Genomic DNA, 16,687 nt, shown 5'->3' with positions numbered 1-16,687 from the left:
CAGTGATACAATAACATGTACTGTTGAAGGAACTGAAAATTTTGCTGTTTTGCCAATGAGTGCACAAATCTAAAATTTTTTTATAAGATACCTGAATTTAAATTTCTTTTGAACACCCAATGGGAAGAAATATGTACAATATAAAATAGAAGTTTCATTTACCTTTGACTGAAGAGTTTGTGCTGTATTCAAAACGGAAAGATTTCTTTCTAAATTTTAAGTAAAAGCTCAATATTGGAGCTACATAAAACTCTTAAGGCTCATTGGCAAAGATACTGATAAATTGTCATAGAGGAAAAGTACATGGCTTTTTTTTTTTTTAATCCTGCTTGATTGACTTGGTTTCTAAATGTGTGAAAATTGGTCAGCCAAAAAAATGTCAGATTTAAAGGGAATCTCCAACCATGGAAGGATCATATCCAAGGTCTTAATTTAAGGTTATATTCTGCCTTATTCTGAGATCCGGAAGATTTAGTGCTAGTCAGACCTATGGAAAATGCCATTAAATATAAGTGCTTACAGAAGGATTCTTGGGGCTAGTGCTTTCAGAGTGGTAAAATGGGTTTACATTACCATGCCACCTTAGAACATTTCAGTTTTGCTACCCAGAGAGGATTTTTTGTTTGACTTTATCAAAGTGAGGTTTAACATGTTTTTCAGACTCTCCCATTTGGGAGAAGAAAGCTGGGTCCAGATAAATTCTGTTTAAAATGCCGCAATCTTACTTGCTTCTCGAACACCACTCAAATATGCCCCTGTAACAGTTTGTGGAAAATGCCTGTTTGTTGCCTGTAAAAAAAAAATAATTTTATAATTTGAGATCATGTATAAAGAATTTAGATGAAAATCAAAAGGTAAATACAAACTTACACTTTCTCTGATCCTCCTAAAATACAGACTGTTGTCGCTCCTGTGTGCTCACATGAACACTCTACTCACCCATCCATAGCACCATGTTTCACCAAATTTATTCTACGATATAGTCAGTGCTCCCGTGAAATACTGTGTGACATTCATTAAGATATTGTCTATGTGTGCCAGGTGCTGCAGTTAAGGATAATAAGACACAGTCCCCTCCCATCAGACAATCTTAGTTGTTAAAATCAGTGATAAGTAAAACAAGCACAAAAAGTGAATCACAGTTCATCCACGGCTGGAGTTTTGCTAGATGGGTATAACAGAAAGAGTTGGGTTACTCCAAGGTTAGATCAGTTCAACAGGAAGGGAAAAGACAAAAGGTGAGGACTGTCAACAGGAGAACCTCACTTTCAAGGAGGTTACAGTGGGAACAGAATAAGCAAACCAGGAGGACAGGAAACTTGAATTCATGACCGTTAGATATTAAAGACAAGGTCTGGGATGTGGTTATGGGGAAGAGTAGCTGAAATGGGAGTCGAGTAGGTCACAGAAAAGGGAGGATAAGAAACAGATGAAGTTCCACGTGAACTAATTTAGGTTCCATGTCACCTAAACTGATGAATGGAAAACATCCAGGTGCCAAAGACTTTAGTAAATGGGGGAATGACCAGGAGGTCAGTAGGAATACAGCTACGGGGGGAGGGGGGGAGAGTCACAGTGACAGAAACTTCAAAGAAATGGCTTTTATAAGAAGATGAGGTAACAACTGTATCAAAGCAGCAAAGGAAAGTCAAAAACTTCCAAACCCTGTTCATGACCCTTCGGCACATTAGTCTAATAGGGCCATCTCTTGGAAGCAGTTCACAGCTGTTGCCTGGAATGTAACCATTATGCTCTGTTCCTACAAAGTTGGCTCTTCACAGGCCAAGGAGGAATCAAAGACAGCTGTTTTTAAAATTACATTCTTCTGTAAAAATTCAAAAACCCTGAAGCGAAAAAATTAAAAACACTATTTTAGATGAACCAGGAAGACCTGTATAATCCCAAACTATAATATACAAAGTATGAAGGCAGATCAAAGAGTGCTGAGAATTCGTTTATTCTGCTAAACTGGGTGGATGTGTGTGTGTGGGGGTGGGAGATAGCAAAGGGAAACCAATTCACCCTGAAAAATCCTTCATAAATCTCAGCCATTGGTGCCATCATGGAGGCAGAGGCTTGGCAAGGGTGAAAAACTGAGGACTGGTTTAAAAGACTATGAAGAGCGGGACTTCCCTGGTGGTTAAGAATCCTGCCAATGCAGGCAACACAGGTGCCATCCCTGGTCCGGGAAGATCCCACGTGCTGCTGAGCAACTAAGAAACACAACTACTGAGCCTACAACTACTGAGCCACAACTACTGAGCCTGTGTTCTCAAGCCTGTACTCCACAACAAGAGAAGCCACGGCAATGAGAAGCCCACGCACTGCAATGAAGAGTAGCCCCCCGCTAGATGCAACTAGAGAAAGCCCATGCGCAACAATGAAGATGCAACATGGCCAAAACGAATAAAAAATAGAAAGAATTTGAAGAGCAATTTGGTCCCTCATCAGGTTCCCCACTCCCCCTACTGCAACCCCCAGGAGTTCTGAGGTACAGGGCAGGGGTGAGGTGCCAAACAAAATGCAATTAAATATAACTAAGAGTGAGGCTTCGAGTTCCCAGAATGCCAGGAGGTGAGCCTCTATCATGCAAACGAGAAACTAAGAGAAAAGAGCTATAGATAGATCATGATGTTTGGGCCCCCAACCTCCAGCTGACAAGCTTGCTGTAACCTTCAGTTGGCTTTTTAAAAAGTGCCTCACTCAAATCTGAACAGTCAAGGACTGGACATTCGGACATATGGGAGGCAAAGGCTAAAGTAAACAAAATAGGAACTCAGGAGCCATGTAAGGAACAAGTTACGAAGCAAGAAGAAAATGCTACCAAAAAGGAATAATCTTAGAACAAGAAAGTGCTCATAAAGTAAAGGAGCCAAAGTTTAAAAAATCGACTCAAGGGTTAGAATATAAAAAACAGCAAAGAGTAACAGCAAAGAAGATTAGAATCAATTCAACAGTTCCAATATATGAAATAGAAGATCTAGAAATAAGAGAAAAATTGTAGGAATGAAATGAGCAGAGTAAAAAAAATCTAGAGGATGAAGGACATGAGCTCCAAGATTATAAGGAATGCAAAAAAATGGCACAGAAAGGATTAGGAATTAGAACCACAAAACATTTCTCAACAGAAGTAAATCAAGAAAGAAGAAAGGCTGACCTCACACCCATTAGGACAGCCATCATAAAAAAATAGAAAATAGTAAGTGTTGCCGAGGATGTGGAGAAACTGGAACCCTTGTGTGCTGTTGGTGGGAAGGTAAAGTGGTGCAGCTGCTGTGGAAAAGAGTGGTGGTTCCTCAAAAAACTAAAAAACAGAACTAATATATGATGCAGCAATTCCACTTCTGGGTATACACCCAAAATAACTGAAAGCAGGTTCTCGAAGAAATATTTGTACACCCAGGTTCACAGCAGCATTATTCACAATAGCCAAAAAAGACAGAAGCAACTCAGGTGTCCATGACAGATGAACAAACTAAATGTGATAGGTGCATATAATGGAATATTACTCAGTCTTAAAAAAGAAGGATATTCTGACACATGCCACAACATGGATGAAACTTGAGGGCATTATGCTAAGCGAAATTAGCCAGTCACAAAAGGACAAATACTCTATTATGATTCCACTTATATGATGAGGGACCTAGAACAAATTCAGAGAGACAGACAGTAAGTTGAATGGTGTTTTCTGGGAGCTGGGGGAGGGGGAGTTGTACACAGTTTTGGTTCTGCAGTATAAAAATGTCCCGGAGATGGATGGTAGCAATGGTTGTACAACAGTGTGGATGTATTTAACGCCACTTAACTGGACACTTGAAGATAGTTAAGGTGGTAAATTTTGTTATGTGTTGTTTGCCACAATTTTAAAAATAAATATTAAAAAAAAGAAAAAAGAGAGGGATCTAGGAAATAAGAACCCCAAGCCTGGAAAGTGGTAAGGAGGAGTGCTGGGAGGACAGCTCTGCAGGGGTCCCTGGGATCAATCAGTGCAGCCTGGAGTAGAGGGAAGATGCCAGGAAAGGGGGCTTTGAGAAACAGAACCTACAGGCCGGCCACAGGGATTCAACTGTGAATTAGAGATGACTCAGGAAGGGGGAGGCTTTGGAATTTCCTGGTGGTCCAGTGGTTAAGACTCTGTGCTTCCACTGCAGGGGACACAGGTTCCATCCCTGGTCTGGGAACTAAGAGTCGTGTATACAACGTGGCCAAAAAAAAAAAAAAAAAAAAAAGGAGTGGGGAGGCTTAAGGAGTGGTATAAAAAGAATTAAGCTAGTGAAAGAAGAGGCCATTATGACCGAAGAGAAAACAGCTGTGTAAGAAAGGAATCAGTGAACGCCTTCCTTCCTGGCTCAGCAGTAAGCAGCCACACCATATAAGCACTGACACCAATTTAGTGAAAAGTGTTAAAAACCAGGGTGGGCTAAACCTTTAACCTGATAGGAAGTCGGGAGATATGTCTAACTTCTTAAATCAGAAGACAACAGTATAAAAATCTTAAAGCAGGGCTTCCCTGGTGGCGCAGTGGTTGAGAGTCCGCCTGACGATGCAGGGGACGCGGGTTCGTGCCCCGGTCCGGGAGGATCCCACATGCCGCGGAGCGGCTGGGCCCGTGAGCCATGGCCGCTGGGCCTGCGCATCCGGAGCCTGTGCTCCGCAACGGGAGAGGCCACAACAGTGAGAGGCCCGCGTACCGCAAAAAAAAAAACCCCAAAAAACAAAAAAACTTAAAGCATGAAGTAAATTCCAGAAGAAACAGGAGAAAGAGTTAAAAATGGCTGCTCGGGGAGTTTGAGGAGGGTGCTGTCAGGGTACCTGGGGCTTGTTGCCGTAAGACTTTTGACGGCATTTGATGTTACTTTTAAACTCTGGACATAGATCACTTTAATTAAAAGCAAGTGATCAAAATGAAAGCAATCGGGGTCAGAGTCCCCGTACACACCTCGCCAGCAAAAAAGATGGTTCCTTGTATTTCCTCAGCAAGGATGTCGTAGGCCTCACCACTGCCCCCTGTCTTCACGAAGCTGTATGCCATCTGGATCCAGGGGTCTGTGCTCCACCGGGTGACGAAATACTTCGTGGGATCTGGGACTTCCTGTGTCAAGTAGAAGGAATTGGAAAACGGGATCAAGAAGGGACTTAGACTTGATGCAACCCAATGTATAAAATTACAGTTCTTCCTCCATCTAGAAAGTAAGTTAATCCCTGTAGCATTCTGAGACAGCAGTTCTCAGCATGACCCTCCAGCCCCCTTGCTGCTCTGCCCAGGCGCCGTCTCTGCATTTTCCTCTTTTGCTGCCCCATCTCTCTGACCTTCCCCAGCACACACACATCTCCTCGCTTTAACACTTTATCCTTCTGCCAGAGATGCTTTCTCCCACCTACCAGGGGCCATCACCAACGGCTAAGAGTCCAGGCATTCCCCTTCCCATCGCCTGAAATGCGCTGGACCAGGGGAGGAAAGGGACGGGCAGGGTCTTAGGACCTCTAAGTGGAATTCTCAACAGGCTTCTCCACAAAGCAGCTACACAGGTTAGGTTTCACTCTACGTTTCAAATAATTTTCTAGGCTGACCTCTGCCAAGAGCCACCATGAAATAGATTTCTACGGAGCCTGTGTTAAGTTCCAAATAACTGATTTGAAAACAAATTTTTGAACAAAAGCCCCAAGCTAATAAGAACTACTGTGAGATAGAATCACATCATGTAAAATACGCAATACCCCGAGGGCCCCCCTTTCTTGAATGTATGTAACATTTGAGGCATTTTCATTTCTTTGTACTTCTCCTCCTTTATTTGAAAAAGTTACATGTCACGCCATTTATACTCTCCAGAGATTGTGAGATTTAGTAAACTGGCAACTAGAAAGTACCTTAAGCTTCTTGGAGAAAAGGGGGAGAAGAGACTCGCTGCAGGGTACAGAAAATTCTGGACAACGTCCCTTTGATTAGAAAACTGTCGTCAAAGCTTGCTAGGGTTTGGGTCAATACAGAATCTGTGGAAAATGCTGAGCCTTTTACCTCCTTAGGAAAGAATGGGGGTGTGCATGATGTGAGACAAAAGGGAGGAAGGCAATCATGTAAAAGGAGGAATGGGGTACTATTATGGGCTGCACTGTGTCCCCCCAAAATTCAGATGATGAAACCCTAACCCCCAGTACCTCAGAACGTGACTGTACTTGAGATGCGGCCTTTGACGAGGTAATTGAGTCAAAATGGGATCATTAGGGTGGACCTTAATCCAGTGTGACAGGTGTCCTTCTAAGAAGAGAGGATTAGAACACAGACAAGAGACAGAGCCGCGCCCATGTGAGGACACGGGGAAGGCAGCCATCTGGGAGCCAAGGAGCGAGGCCTCAGGAGAAACCGACCCCTTGATCTGGCGACACCTTGATCTTGGACTTCTAGCCTCCAGAATTGTGAGAAAATAAATTCCTGTTGCTTGAACTACCCAGTTTGTGGCATTTTGTTATGGCGGCCTGAGCAAACTAATCCAGGTACTTAAGTGGCAAGTTGGATACTGAAAGAAGTAAGAAGAATGTGGTCCACTGCCTCAAGCCCCTTCATGTCTGGTATTGACGGATTAGCTTTGGGTTCAAACCACTCCAAAGAGTGAAGTTAGCAGCAAGGGTGTCTTTCTCTCTCTTTTTTTTTAACATCTTTATTGGAGTATAATTGCTCTACAATGTTGCATTAGTTTCTGCTGTATAACAAAGTGAATCAGCTGTACGCCTACGTATATCCCCATATTCCCTCCCTCTTGCGTCTCCCTCCCTCCACCTCCCCATCCCACCCCTCTAGGTGGTCACAAAGCACCGAGCTGATCTCCCTGTGCTATGTGGCTAGTCTTTCTCTTTTCAAAGAGGGGTGTCTGACCTGCTCCTTGAAGAGCTCGCGCAGGGTGGCCATGCACTGCTGCAGCACCTGCTTGTCCTCCAGGCTCTTGACGGCCGCCACCGCCTCCCCCGCGATCACCGACATCAACACGCTGTGCTGCTTCTGGACACGTGACGGGAAAAGCACTTTACACTTTGGACTTCGGGCACCAAAGTCTCTAGACGCACAGTTCCAAACAGAGAAGGACCTCATTCTCACATCAAATGTCATCATTTCCTACTGTCCTGTAGCCTCCTTTCCATCACCCAGGCCACACATACTCATTATTCATTTACGCATTTTATTGTTCCCTGCTGGAAAAACTCCGGAAGTCATGTAAATATCAAATTCCGGGTTCTCTTGGCTTTTCCCTTCTAAGAACTTGTTTTAGAATAAGTAGAAAGACATTGAGAAAGGAAGTCTGCCAGTCAAATAATGGGAAAAAACCTTCTCAAACAGTAAGGACATTTTGCCCTTGGCTCCCATGTGGAACCTCTGAAGATAAAGTGTCTTGGAACAAAGAGGCAGGAGGAAAAACAACTGTGATTCTTTGGCAGGACATCACCACAACTGTCACTTGCAAAGCCCCAGGTATGTCCTCTCCTCGTGTTCCTTGCCCCACCAATCACATCTACCGACTCCCAGACCTGCCCTCACCTGCGCCAGGCATATCCCACCCCTAACCAGGGCTCCCTGGCGGACTCTTGGGGAGTACATTTCAAGTACCACTCGTTACTGTGCTGACACCAATTCTCCCTAAAAGGAATCCTTCCATCAGCCTGAAATAACACATTTCCACGGCAACAAATTCATTTCCCAGGAGGCAATATTAGTACTTTAAGAAAATATGGCAGATACTGGGGCTCTTTTCCTACAGGAAAATGTCCCATCCAAGTGTCCCCCCAGAATATAAACAGACATCTGGAGTGTCCACAATGTCCATTATCTCCTGGGCTGGACACATGAGTAGTTACCAAACCGAATTCTAAACTGTAATCAGGGAATTCACACCACATTCCACCAACGATTTTACCTGGGGATCCATGTCATAGAACACGGCAAAAAGCCCTCGCTTGCTGGCACTAGGAGGAACGTGACCAAAAAAGTCAGCCCCTTGAACTTTACTGTCCCAAAATCTATAGGGAAATTGCAAGGCAATCTGGAAAGCGAGCAAGAGAAAGGTGGTTAACAGCTTCTTGAAATCAGAAGTACAGCAATCTCTAAGAAGCCACCTATAGCTCTTACATACTTCAATTAAAAAAAAAAAAGATGTTCAAAAAACTCAAACATTTCTAAATATTCCCTTTCCATTCTCCTAACCTCCTTTGTTCTCTTTGTGACCATCTGGCTTTTTATGCCACTCAGTCCTGTACTCCCACAGATAATGGTGGGAACCACTGACAGCCTCTAGGCTAATCTGAAGATGCAGAGCATCCCTGAGACCTGGTCTTGAACCTTACGTCCATGAGATAAATTCTTACTAATCATAGGTCTGCTGGTATCTACTGTAGCGCTGAGAGATTCTGCTAAAGGAGCTTTTCAAGGCAAAGGAAGTATAAAACACTCTCGTCACTGGGGCTAATTAGTGCAGGGTAGACATGGAAAGCAGAAAAAAAAAAAAGAATTGCTTATTTATATACCCAGTTCAAATTCTGAATAACAAGAGTCATTCTCCTAAAATCAAAACTTGCAGACCTTAGCCAGCTCTCCTCTTTTTGTTTTGTTAATATCCTTTTATATTCTTCATGAACAATTACTCAAAGGAAAAGGAAATCTTCGAATTTGATTTGGATTCAAAAATTACCTGCTGCTTCCCAATATCAGAAGTTAAAGAACCCCTGTCATCTGATACTCATCTCTCTAGTTCTGAGGCTTAAGTAATTCAGTTACCTTTTCAATGATGCCTGCACCTAAGCTGTTGATAGCCTTCATCTTCTTGTCTGACAACGGTGGATTAAACTGAAGGGAACCTTTCTGCAGTAAGGCCAGGGGCACAGTGACTAACACCTGTGGGAAATAATGAACAGTTAACATACAAACAGCAACTGAATCTAATACTCAGTGGGTTCATTTCCAGGAAAATCTGCCCCCCCCCCCCGCCTTTTATTGCCAGTCATGAGATTATCAACATCCTATGTTGTTACACTGGTAAGAAGAATAACGGCCATGTACAGTTGTGCAGGCTGTTCACTGCACAAGAGTGGACTGGCTGAGCAGAAGCAACATTCATATGGAGGAATCGGCATTAAGGTTTTGATGCATTAATAACCCTGGGTAAGAAGAGTCAGCAGATCTCAATCCTGAAAAGCAATGCTGTAAGAGGAAATAGCCCTAAATACAGAGTCAGGAGAACCAGATTTTGTGTATCATTCCTGACACTTTCTAATGCGTGGCCAAGGTAATACCTGCCCTACTAACCTTAAAGGATTGGGGATATGCTTAAAACTAAAACTCTTACAATATACATCAGTATGCTTCATAAATGGTAAAGCACATCACAAACATTAGGGATTATTATAATCATGTAAAGCCACATACCTTTTTTTTTTAAAAGAGGAAACAATTTATTGCAGGTTTTCAACTAGTTTACAGAATCATTTAGAGCCTCCAAGAACAACTCACAAAACCAGACCATCAAAGAGAGCTGCTGTCTCTCCATACAATCAAGAAATTTCTGGTGAACCATCTGCTGAACAATCATCGACAGGAAGATGCTAGAACTCACCAAAAAAGATACCCCACATCCAAAGACAGAGGAGAAGCTGCAGTGAGATGGTAGGAGGGGTGCAATCACAATGAAATCAAATCCCATAGCTGCTGGGTGGGTGACTCACAAACTGGAGAGCACTTATACCACAGAAGTCCATCCACTGGAGTGAAGGTTCTGAGCCCCACGTCAGGTTCCCAACCTGGGGGTCCAGCAACAGCAGGAGGAATTTCTAGAGAATCAGACTTTGAGGGCTAGCAGGATTTGACTGCAGGACTCCAACAGGACTGGGGGAAACAGAGACTCCACTCTTGGAGGGCACACAAAGTAGTGTGCGCATCGGGACCCAGGGAAAGGAGCAGTGACCCCATAGGAGACTGAACCAGACCTACCTGCTAGTGTTGGAGGGTCTCCTGCAGAGGCGGGGGGTGGCTGTGGCTCACCGTGAGGACAAGGACACTGGCAGTGGAAGTTCTGGGAAGTACTCCTTGGCGTTTCAGTCCTCCCAGAGTCCACCATTAGCCCCACCAAAGAGCCGGGTAGGCTCCAGTGCTGGGTTGCCTCAAGCCAAACAACCAACAGGGAGGGAACCCAGCCCCACCCATCAGCAGACAAGAGGATTAAAGTTTTACTGAGCTCTGCTCACCAGAGCAACACCCAGCTCTACCCACCACCAGTCCCTCCCATCAGGAAGCTTGCACAAGCCTCTTAGATAGCCTCATACACCATAGGGCGGACAGCAGAAGCAAGAACTATAATTCTACAGACTGTGGAACAAAAAACACATTCACAGACAGATAGACAAGATGAAAAGGCAGAGGGCTATGTACCAGATGAAGGAAAAAGATAAAACCCCAGAAAAACAACTAAGTGAAGTGGAGATAGGCAACCTTCCAGAAAAAGAATTCAGAATAATGATAGTGAAGATGATCCAGGACCTCAGAAAAAGAATGGAGGCAAAGATCGAGAAGATGCAAGAAATGTTTAACAAAGACCTAGAAGAATTAAAGAACAAACAGAGATGAACAATACAATAATTGAAATGAAAAATACACTAGAAGGAATCAACAGCAGAATAACTGAGGCAGAAGAACGGAGAAGTGACCTGGAAGACAGAATGGTGGAATAAACAGCCGTGGAACAGAATAAAGGAAAAGAATGAAAAGAATCGAGGACAGTATCAGAGACCTCTGGGACAACATTAAATGCACCAACATTTGAATTATAGGGGTCCCAGATGAAGAAGGGAAAAAGAAGGGGACTGAGAAAATATTTGAAGAGATTCTAGTTGAAAATTTCCCTAACATGGGAAAGGAAATAGCCACCCAAGTCCAGGAAGCACAGAGAGTCCCAGGCAGGATAAACTCAAGGAGAAACACGCCGAGACACATAGTAATCAAAGTGACAAAAATTAAAGACACAGAAAAATTACTGAAAGCAACAAGGGAAAAATGACAACATACAAGGGAACTCCCATAAGGTTAACAGCTGATTTCTCAGCAGAAACTACAAGCCAGAAGGGAGTGGCATGATATATTTAAAGTGATGAAAAGGAAGAACCTACAACCAAGATTACTCCACCTGGCAAGGATCTCATTCAGATTTGATGGAGAAATCAAAAGCTTTACAGACAAGCAGAAGCTAAGAGAATTCAGCACCACCAAACCAGCCCTACAACAAATGCTAAAGGAACTTCTCTAAGTGGGAAACACAAGAGAAGGAAAGGACCTACAAAAACAAACCCAAAACAATTAAGAAAATGGTAATAGGAACATACATATCGATAATTACCTTAAATGTGAGAGGATTATATGCTCCAACCAAAAGACACAAGTTTGCTGAATGGATACAAAAACAAGAACCATAAATATGCTGTCTACAAGAGACCCACTTCAGACCTAGGGACACATACAGACTGAAAGTGAGAGGATGGAAAAAGAATTTCACGCAAACGGAAATCAAAAGAAAGCTGGAGTAGCAATTCTCATATCAGACAAAATCGACTTTAAAATAAAGGCTGTTACAGGAGACAAAGAAGGACACTACATAATGATCAAGGGAACTATCCAAGAAGAAGATATAACACCTGTAAATATTTATGCACCCACCATAGGAGCACCTCAATACATAAGGCAACTGCTAACAGCTATAAAAGAGGAAATCGACAGTAACACAATAATAGTGGGGGACTTTAACACCTCACTTACACCAATGGACAGATCATCAGGACAGAAAATTAATAAGGAAACACAAGTTTTATTTTATTTTATTTATTTATTTTTGTGGTACGTGGGCCTCTCACTGGTGTGGCCTCTCCCACAGGCTCCGGACGTGCAGGCTCAGCGGCCATGGCTCACGGACCCAGCCGCTCCACGGCACATGGGATCTTCCCGGACCGGGGCACGAACCCATGTCCCCTGCATTAGGCGGACTCTCAACCACTGCGCCACCAGGGAAGCCAAGGAAACACAAGTTTTAAATGACACAATAGACCAGATAGATTTAATTGATATTTATAGGACATTCCACCCCAAAACAGCAGATTATACTTTCTTCTCAAGTGCACATGGAATATTCTCCAGGATAGATCATATCCTGGGTCACAAATCAAGCCTCGGTAAATTTAAGAAAATTGAAATCATATCAAGCAACTTTTCCAACCACAACGCCATGAGATTAGAAGTCAATTACAGGGAGAAAAATGTAAAAAACACAACACATGGAGGTTAAACAATATGTTACTAAATAACCAAGAGATCACTGAAGAAATCAAAGAGGTAATCAAAAAATACCTAGAGACAAATGACAACGAAAACACGATGATCCAAAACCTATGGGATGCAGCAAAAACAGTTCTAAGAGGGAAGTTTATAGCAATACAATCCTACCTCAAGAAACAAGAAACATCTCAAATAAACAACCTAACCTTACACCTAAAGGAACTAAAGAACAAAACCCAAAGTTAGTAGAAGGAAAGAAATCATAAAGATCAGATAGAGATAAATGAACTAGAAACGAAGAAAACAATAGCAAAGATCAATAAAACTAAAAGCTAGTTCTTTGAGAAGATAAGCAAAATTGATAAACCTTTAGCCAGACTCATCAAGAAAAAGAGGGAGAGGACTCAAATCAATAAAATTAGAAATGAAAAAGGAGACATTACAACAGACACCACAGAAATACAAAGCATCATAAGAGACTACTACAAGCAACTCTATGCCAATAAAATGGACAACCTGGAAGAAATGGACAAATTCTTAGGAAGGTATAACCTTCCAAGACTGCACCAGAAAGAAACAGAAAATATGAACAGACCAATCACAAGCACTGAAACTGAAACTATGATTAAAAACCTTCAAACAAACAAAAGTCCGGGACCAGATGGCTTCAAAGGTGAATTCTATCAAACATTTTGAGAAGAGCTAACACTCATCCTTCTCAAACTCTTTCCAAAAGATTGCAGAGGAAGGAACACTTCCCAACTCATTCTATGAGGCCACCATCACCCTGATACCAAAACCAGACAAAGATACTACCAAAAAAGAAAATTACAGACCAATATCACCAATGAATATAGACTGAAAAATCCTCAACAAAATACTAGCAAACAGAATCCAACAACACATTAAAAGGATCATACACCATGATCAAGTGGGATTTATCCCAAGGATGCAAGGATTCTTCATTATACGCAAATCAATGAATGTGATATACGATATTAACAAACTGAAGAATAAAAACCATATGATCATCTCCATAGATGCAGAAAAAGCTTCTGACAAAATTCAACACCCATTTATGATAAAAACTCTCCAGAAAGTGGGCATAGAGGGAACCTACCTCAACATAATAAAGGCCATATATGACAAACCCACAGCAAACATCATTCTCAATGGTGAAAAACTGAAAGCATTTCCTCTAAGATCAGGAACAAGACAAGGATGTCCACTCTCATCACTATTATTCAACATAGTTTTGGAAGTCCTAGCCATGGCAATCAGAGAAGAAAAAGAAGTAAAAGGAATACAAATTGGACAAGAAGAAGTAAAACTGTCACTGTCTGCAGATGACATAATCCTATACATAGAGAATCCTAAAGATGCCACCCGAAAACTACTAGAGCTAATCAATGAACTTGGTAAAGTTGCAGGATACAAAATTAATGCACAGAAATCTCTTGCATTCCTATACACTAATGATGAAAAATCTGAAAGAGAAATTAAGGAAATACTCCCATTTACCATTGCAACAACAAGAATAAAATACCTAGGAATAAACCTACATAAGGTGGTAAAAGACCTATACTCAGAAAACTATACCACTGATGAAAGAAATCAAAGATGACACAAACAGATGGAGAGATATACCATGTTCTTGGATTGGAAGAATCAATATTGTGAAAGTGACTATACTACCCAAAGCGATCTACAGCTTCAACGCAATCCCTATCAAATTACCAGTGGCATTTATTACAGAGCTAGAACAAAAAATCTTAAAATTTGTAGGAGACACAAAAGACTCCGAATAGCCAAAGCAGTCTTGAGGGAAAAAAACACAGCTGGAGGAATCAGACTCCTTGACTTCTCACTATACTATAAAGCTACAGTAATCAAGACAATATGGTACTGGCACAAAAACAGAAATATAGAATGGAATGGAACAGGATAGAAAGCCCAGAGATAAACCCACACACCTATGGTCAACTAATCTATGACAAAGGAGGCAAGGATATACAGTGGAGAAAAGACAGTCTCTTCAATAAGTGGTGCTGGGAAAACTGGACACCTACATGTAAAAGAATGAAATTAGAACACTCCCTGACACCATACACAAAAATAAACTCAAAATGGATTAAAGACCTAAATGTAAGACTGGACACTATAAAACTCTCAGAGGAAAACATAGGAAGAACACTCTTTGACATAAATCACAGCAAGATCTTTTTTGATCCACCTCCTGGAGTAATGGAAATAAAACCAAAAATAAACATATGGGACCTAATGAAACTTAAAAGCTTTTGCACAGCAAAGGAAACTATAAACAAGAAGAAAAGACAACCCTCAAAATGGGAGAAAATATTTGCAAATGAATTAACGGACAAAGGATTAATCTCCAAAATATATAAACAGCTCATACAGCTCAATGTTAAAAAAACAGACAGCCCAATCAGAAAATGGGCAGAAGACCTAAATAGACATTTCTCCAAAGAAGACATACAGATGGCCAAGAAGCACATGAAAAGCTGCTCATCATCATTAATTATTAGAGAAATGCAAATCAAAACTACAGTGAGGTATCACCTCATACCAGTTAGTATGGGCATCATCAGAAAATCTACAAACAACAAATGTTGGAGAGGGTGTGGAGCAAAGGGAACCTTCTTGCACCGTTGGTGGGAATGTAAATTGATACAGCCACTATGGAGAACAGTATGGAGGTTCCTTAAAAAACTAAAAGTAGAATTACCATATGACCTAGCAATCCCACTCCTGGGCATATACACTGAGAAAACCATAATTCAAAAAGAGTCATGTACCACAATGTTCATTGCAGCACTATTTACAATAGCCAGGTCATGGAAGCAACCTAAATGCCCATCGACAGATGAATGGATAAAGAAGATGTGGCACATATATACAATGGAATATTACTCAGCCATAAAAAGGAATGAAATTGGATCATTTGTAGAGACGTGGATGGACCCAGAGACTGTCCTACAGAGTGAAGTAATTCAGAAAGAGAAAAACAAATATTGTATATTAACGCATATATGGAGAATCTAGAAAAATGGTACAGATGAACCGGTTTGCAGGGCAGAAATAGAGACAAAGATGTAGAGAGCAAATGTATGGACACCAAGGGGGGAAAGCGGCGGGGGGGGGGTGGTGGTGGTGGTGGGATGAATTGGGAGATTGGGATTGACATGTATACACTGATGTGTATAAAACAGATAATAAGAAAAAAAAAAAAGAAAAAGAAATTTCTGGCTCTAGAACCATGTTACCACTGTCACAGTCAGGAGCCATTACTACGGCTACCAGCTCCAGAAACATGCCACTTATCGAACAAGCTGCACCAGCAAAAAGGATACCTCATGCCCTGGCTCTTGACTTCCAGGTAGTAAATGAGTGGATCCTGGGACCTCTAATGTTCCGGCTGTGGAAGAACCCAACATCTAGACCATTTTGCTTGGCAGCAAAGGCAGCAGAAGTGAAGCAAAAGCCATACCACACCTCCCAAGTCTCATGCGAGTACATCTGACTGGCTAGACCCAATTCATATTTAGACCCTCGGCTGCAAGGGAGACTGGGAAATGTGTGTGTGTGTACGTGTGTACTTTCCATCATCTGCAGTACAGGATAACACAGTTGGATGGGAAAGGAGCTGAACACCAAGGACCATATCGACTGCTACCCTCATCAAAGATGTAGTCTATTGAAACCCCAACTCCAGGATCACTGGAAGTTCAGAGCTCTTCCTGTGATTTTGTCACTATTTTCTGCCACGTGAAAATTTTATAAAATATAAAACATGTTCTCTCTCCTCAATGTGGTTATAGATAATAGCCACCATGCAACAAAAAGAAAAAAAGAAAAAAAGGAACAATTACACTCTTGGGTATATAAGACTATAAGTAAATAAGATCTAGATGTTTTCTTAATGACAAAAAAAAAAAAAAAAAAAGCTTTCAGAAACACACAAACTCAGGTAAACAAATAGGCAAAAGATATAAACATACCCCGGTAAGGAACTAACGCTAGGTCTCAGTGGAAGCAGCCTAGACTGAATTACAGTTTGTTAAGTGTTTATCGGTGTATGCTGTTGGGTTGGAGATCTTTCACTTATAAGCTGGGGAAGCTTTCAATTGAAACTCTGTGATTTGTGCTGACTACTAAAAATAAACACACTTGCTTTTCGCATTTCAGAGCAGGCTTTGAATCACAGCCTGAAACTATGTTCTAATTATTCTAAAGAGCCAGAATACAAAGAAAGAAAGCAAATATGCCTGGTCAGGGTCAGGCAGAGGGTGACCCAGCAGGGTAAGCACACCTAGCATGTTGTCCTGGATGCAAAGAAGCAAAGTCACAAAATACCAGACGTTGAGCCAT

General features: G+C 41.7%; 1 protein-coding gene across 7 annotated transcripts in view; it reads right to left on the bottom strand.

Moving 5' to 3' along the window:
* Positions 1–379: 379 nt before the first annotated feature.
* Positions 380–16,687, bottom strand: part of KDM1B (lysine demethylase 1B) — a 54,062-nt gene continuing 37,754 nt past the window's right edge. For all 7 annotated transcript variants that reach the window (XM_060023584.1, XM_060023578.1, XM_060023583.1 and 4 more), the window contains 5 exons: positions 8,762–8,878; positions 7,905–8,030; positions 6,872–6,994; positions 4,940–5,092; positions 380–789 (listed from right to left, as the gene is read on the bottom strand). In XM_060023584.1, coding sequence (XP_059879567.1) covers positions 706–789; positions 4,940–5,092; positions 6,872–6,994; positions 7,905–8,030; positions 8,762–8,878 — 603 coding nt within the window. In that variant the 3' untranslated portion in view covers positions 380–705. The remainder of the gene's footprint in view (positions 790–4,939; positions 5,093–6,871; positions 6,995–7,904; positions 8,031–8,761; positions 8,879–16,687) is intronic.

Source organism: Delphinus delphis, chromosome 10 (genome assembly GCF_949987515.2).
Source record: "Delphinus delphis chromosome 10, mDelDel1.2, whole genome shotgun sequence".
Taxonomy (NCBI): domain Eukaryota; kingdom Metazoa; phylum Chordata; class Mammalia; order Artiodactyla; family Delphinidae; genus Delphinus; species Delphinus delphis.
The sequence above is the reverse complement of the archived record's forward strand: the minus strand, read 5'-3'. Positions and strand labels throughout refer to the sequence as shown.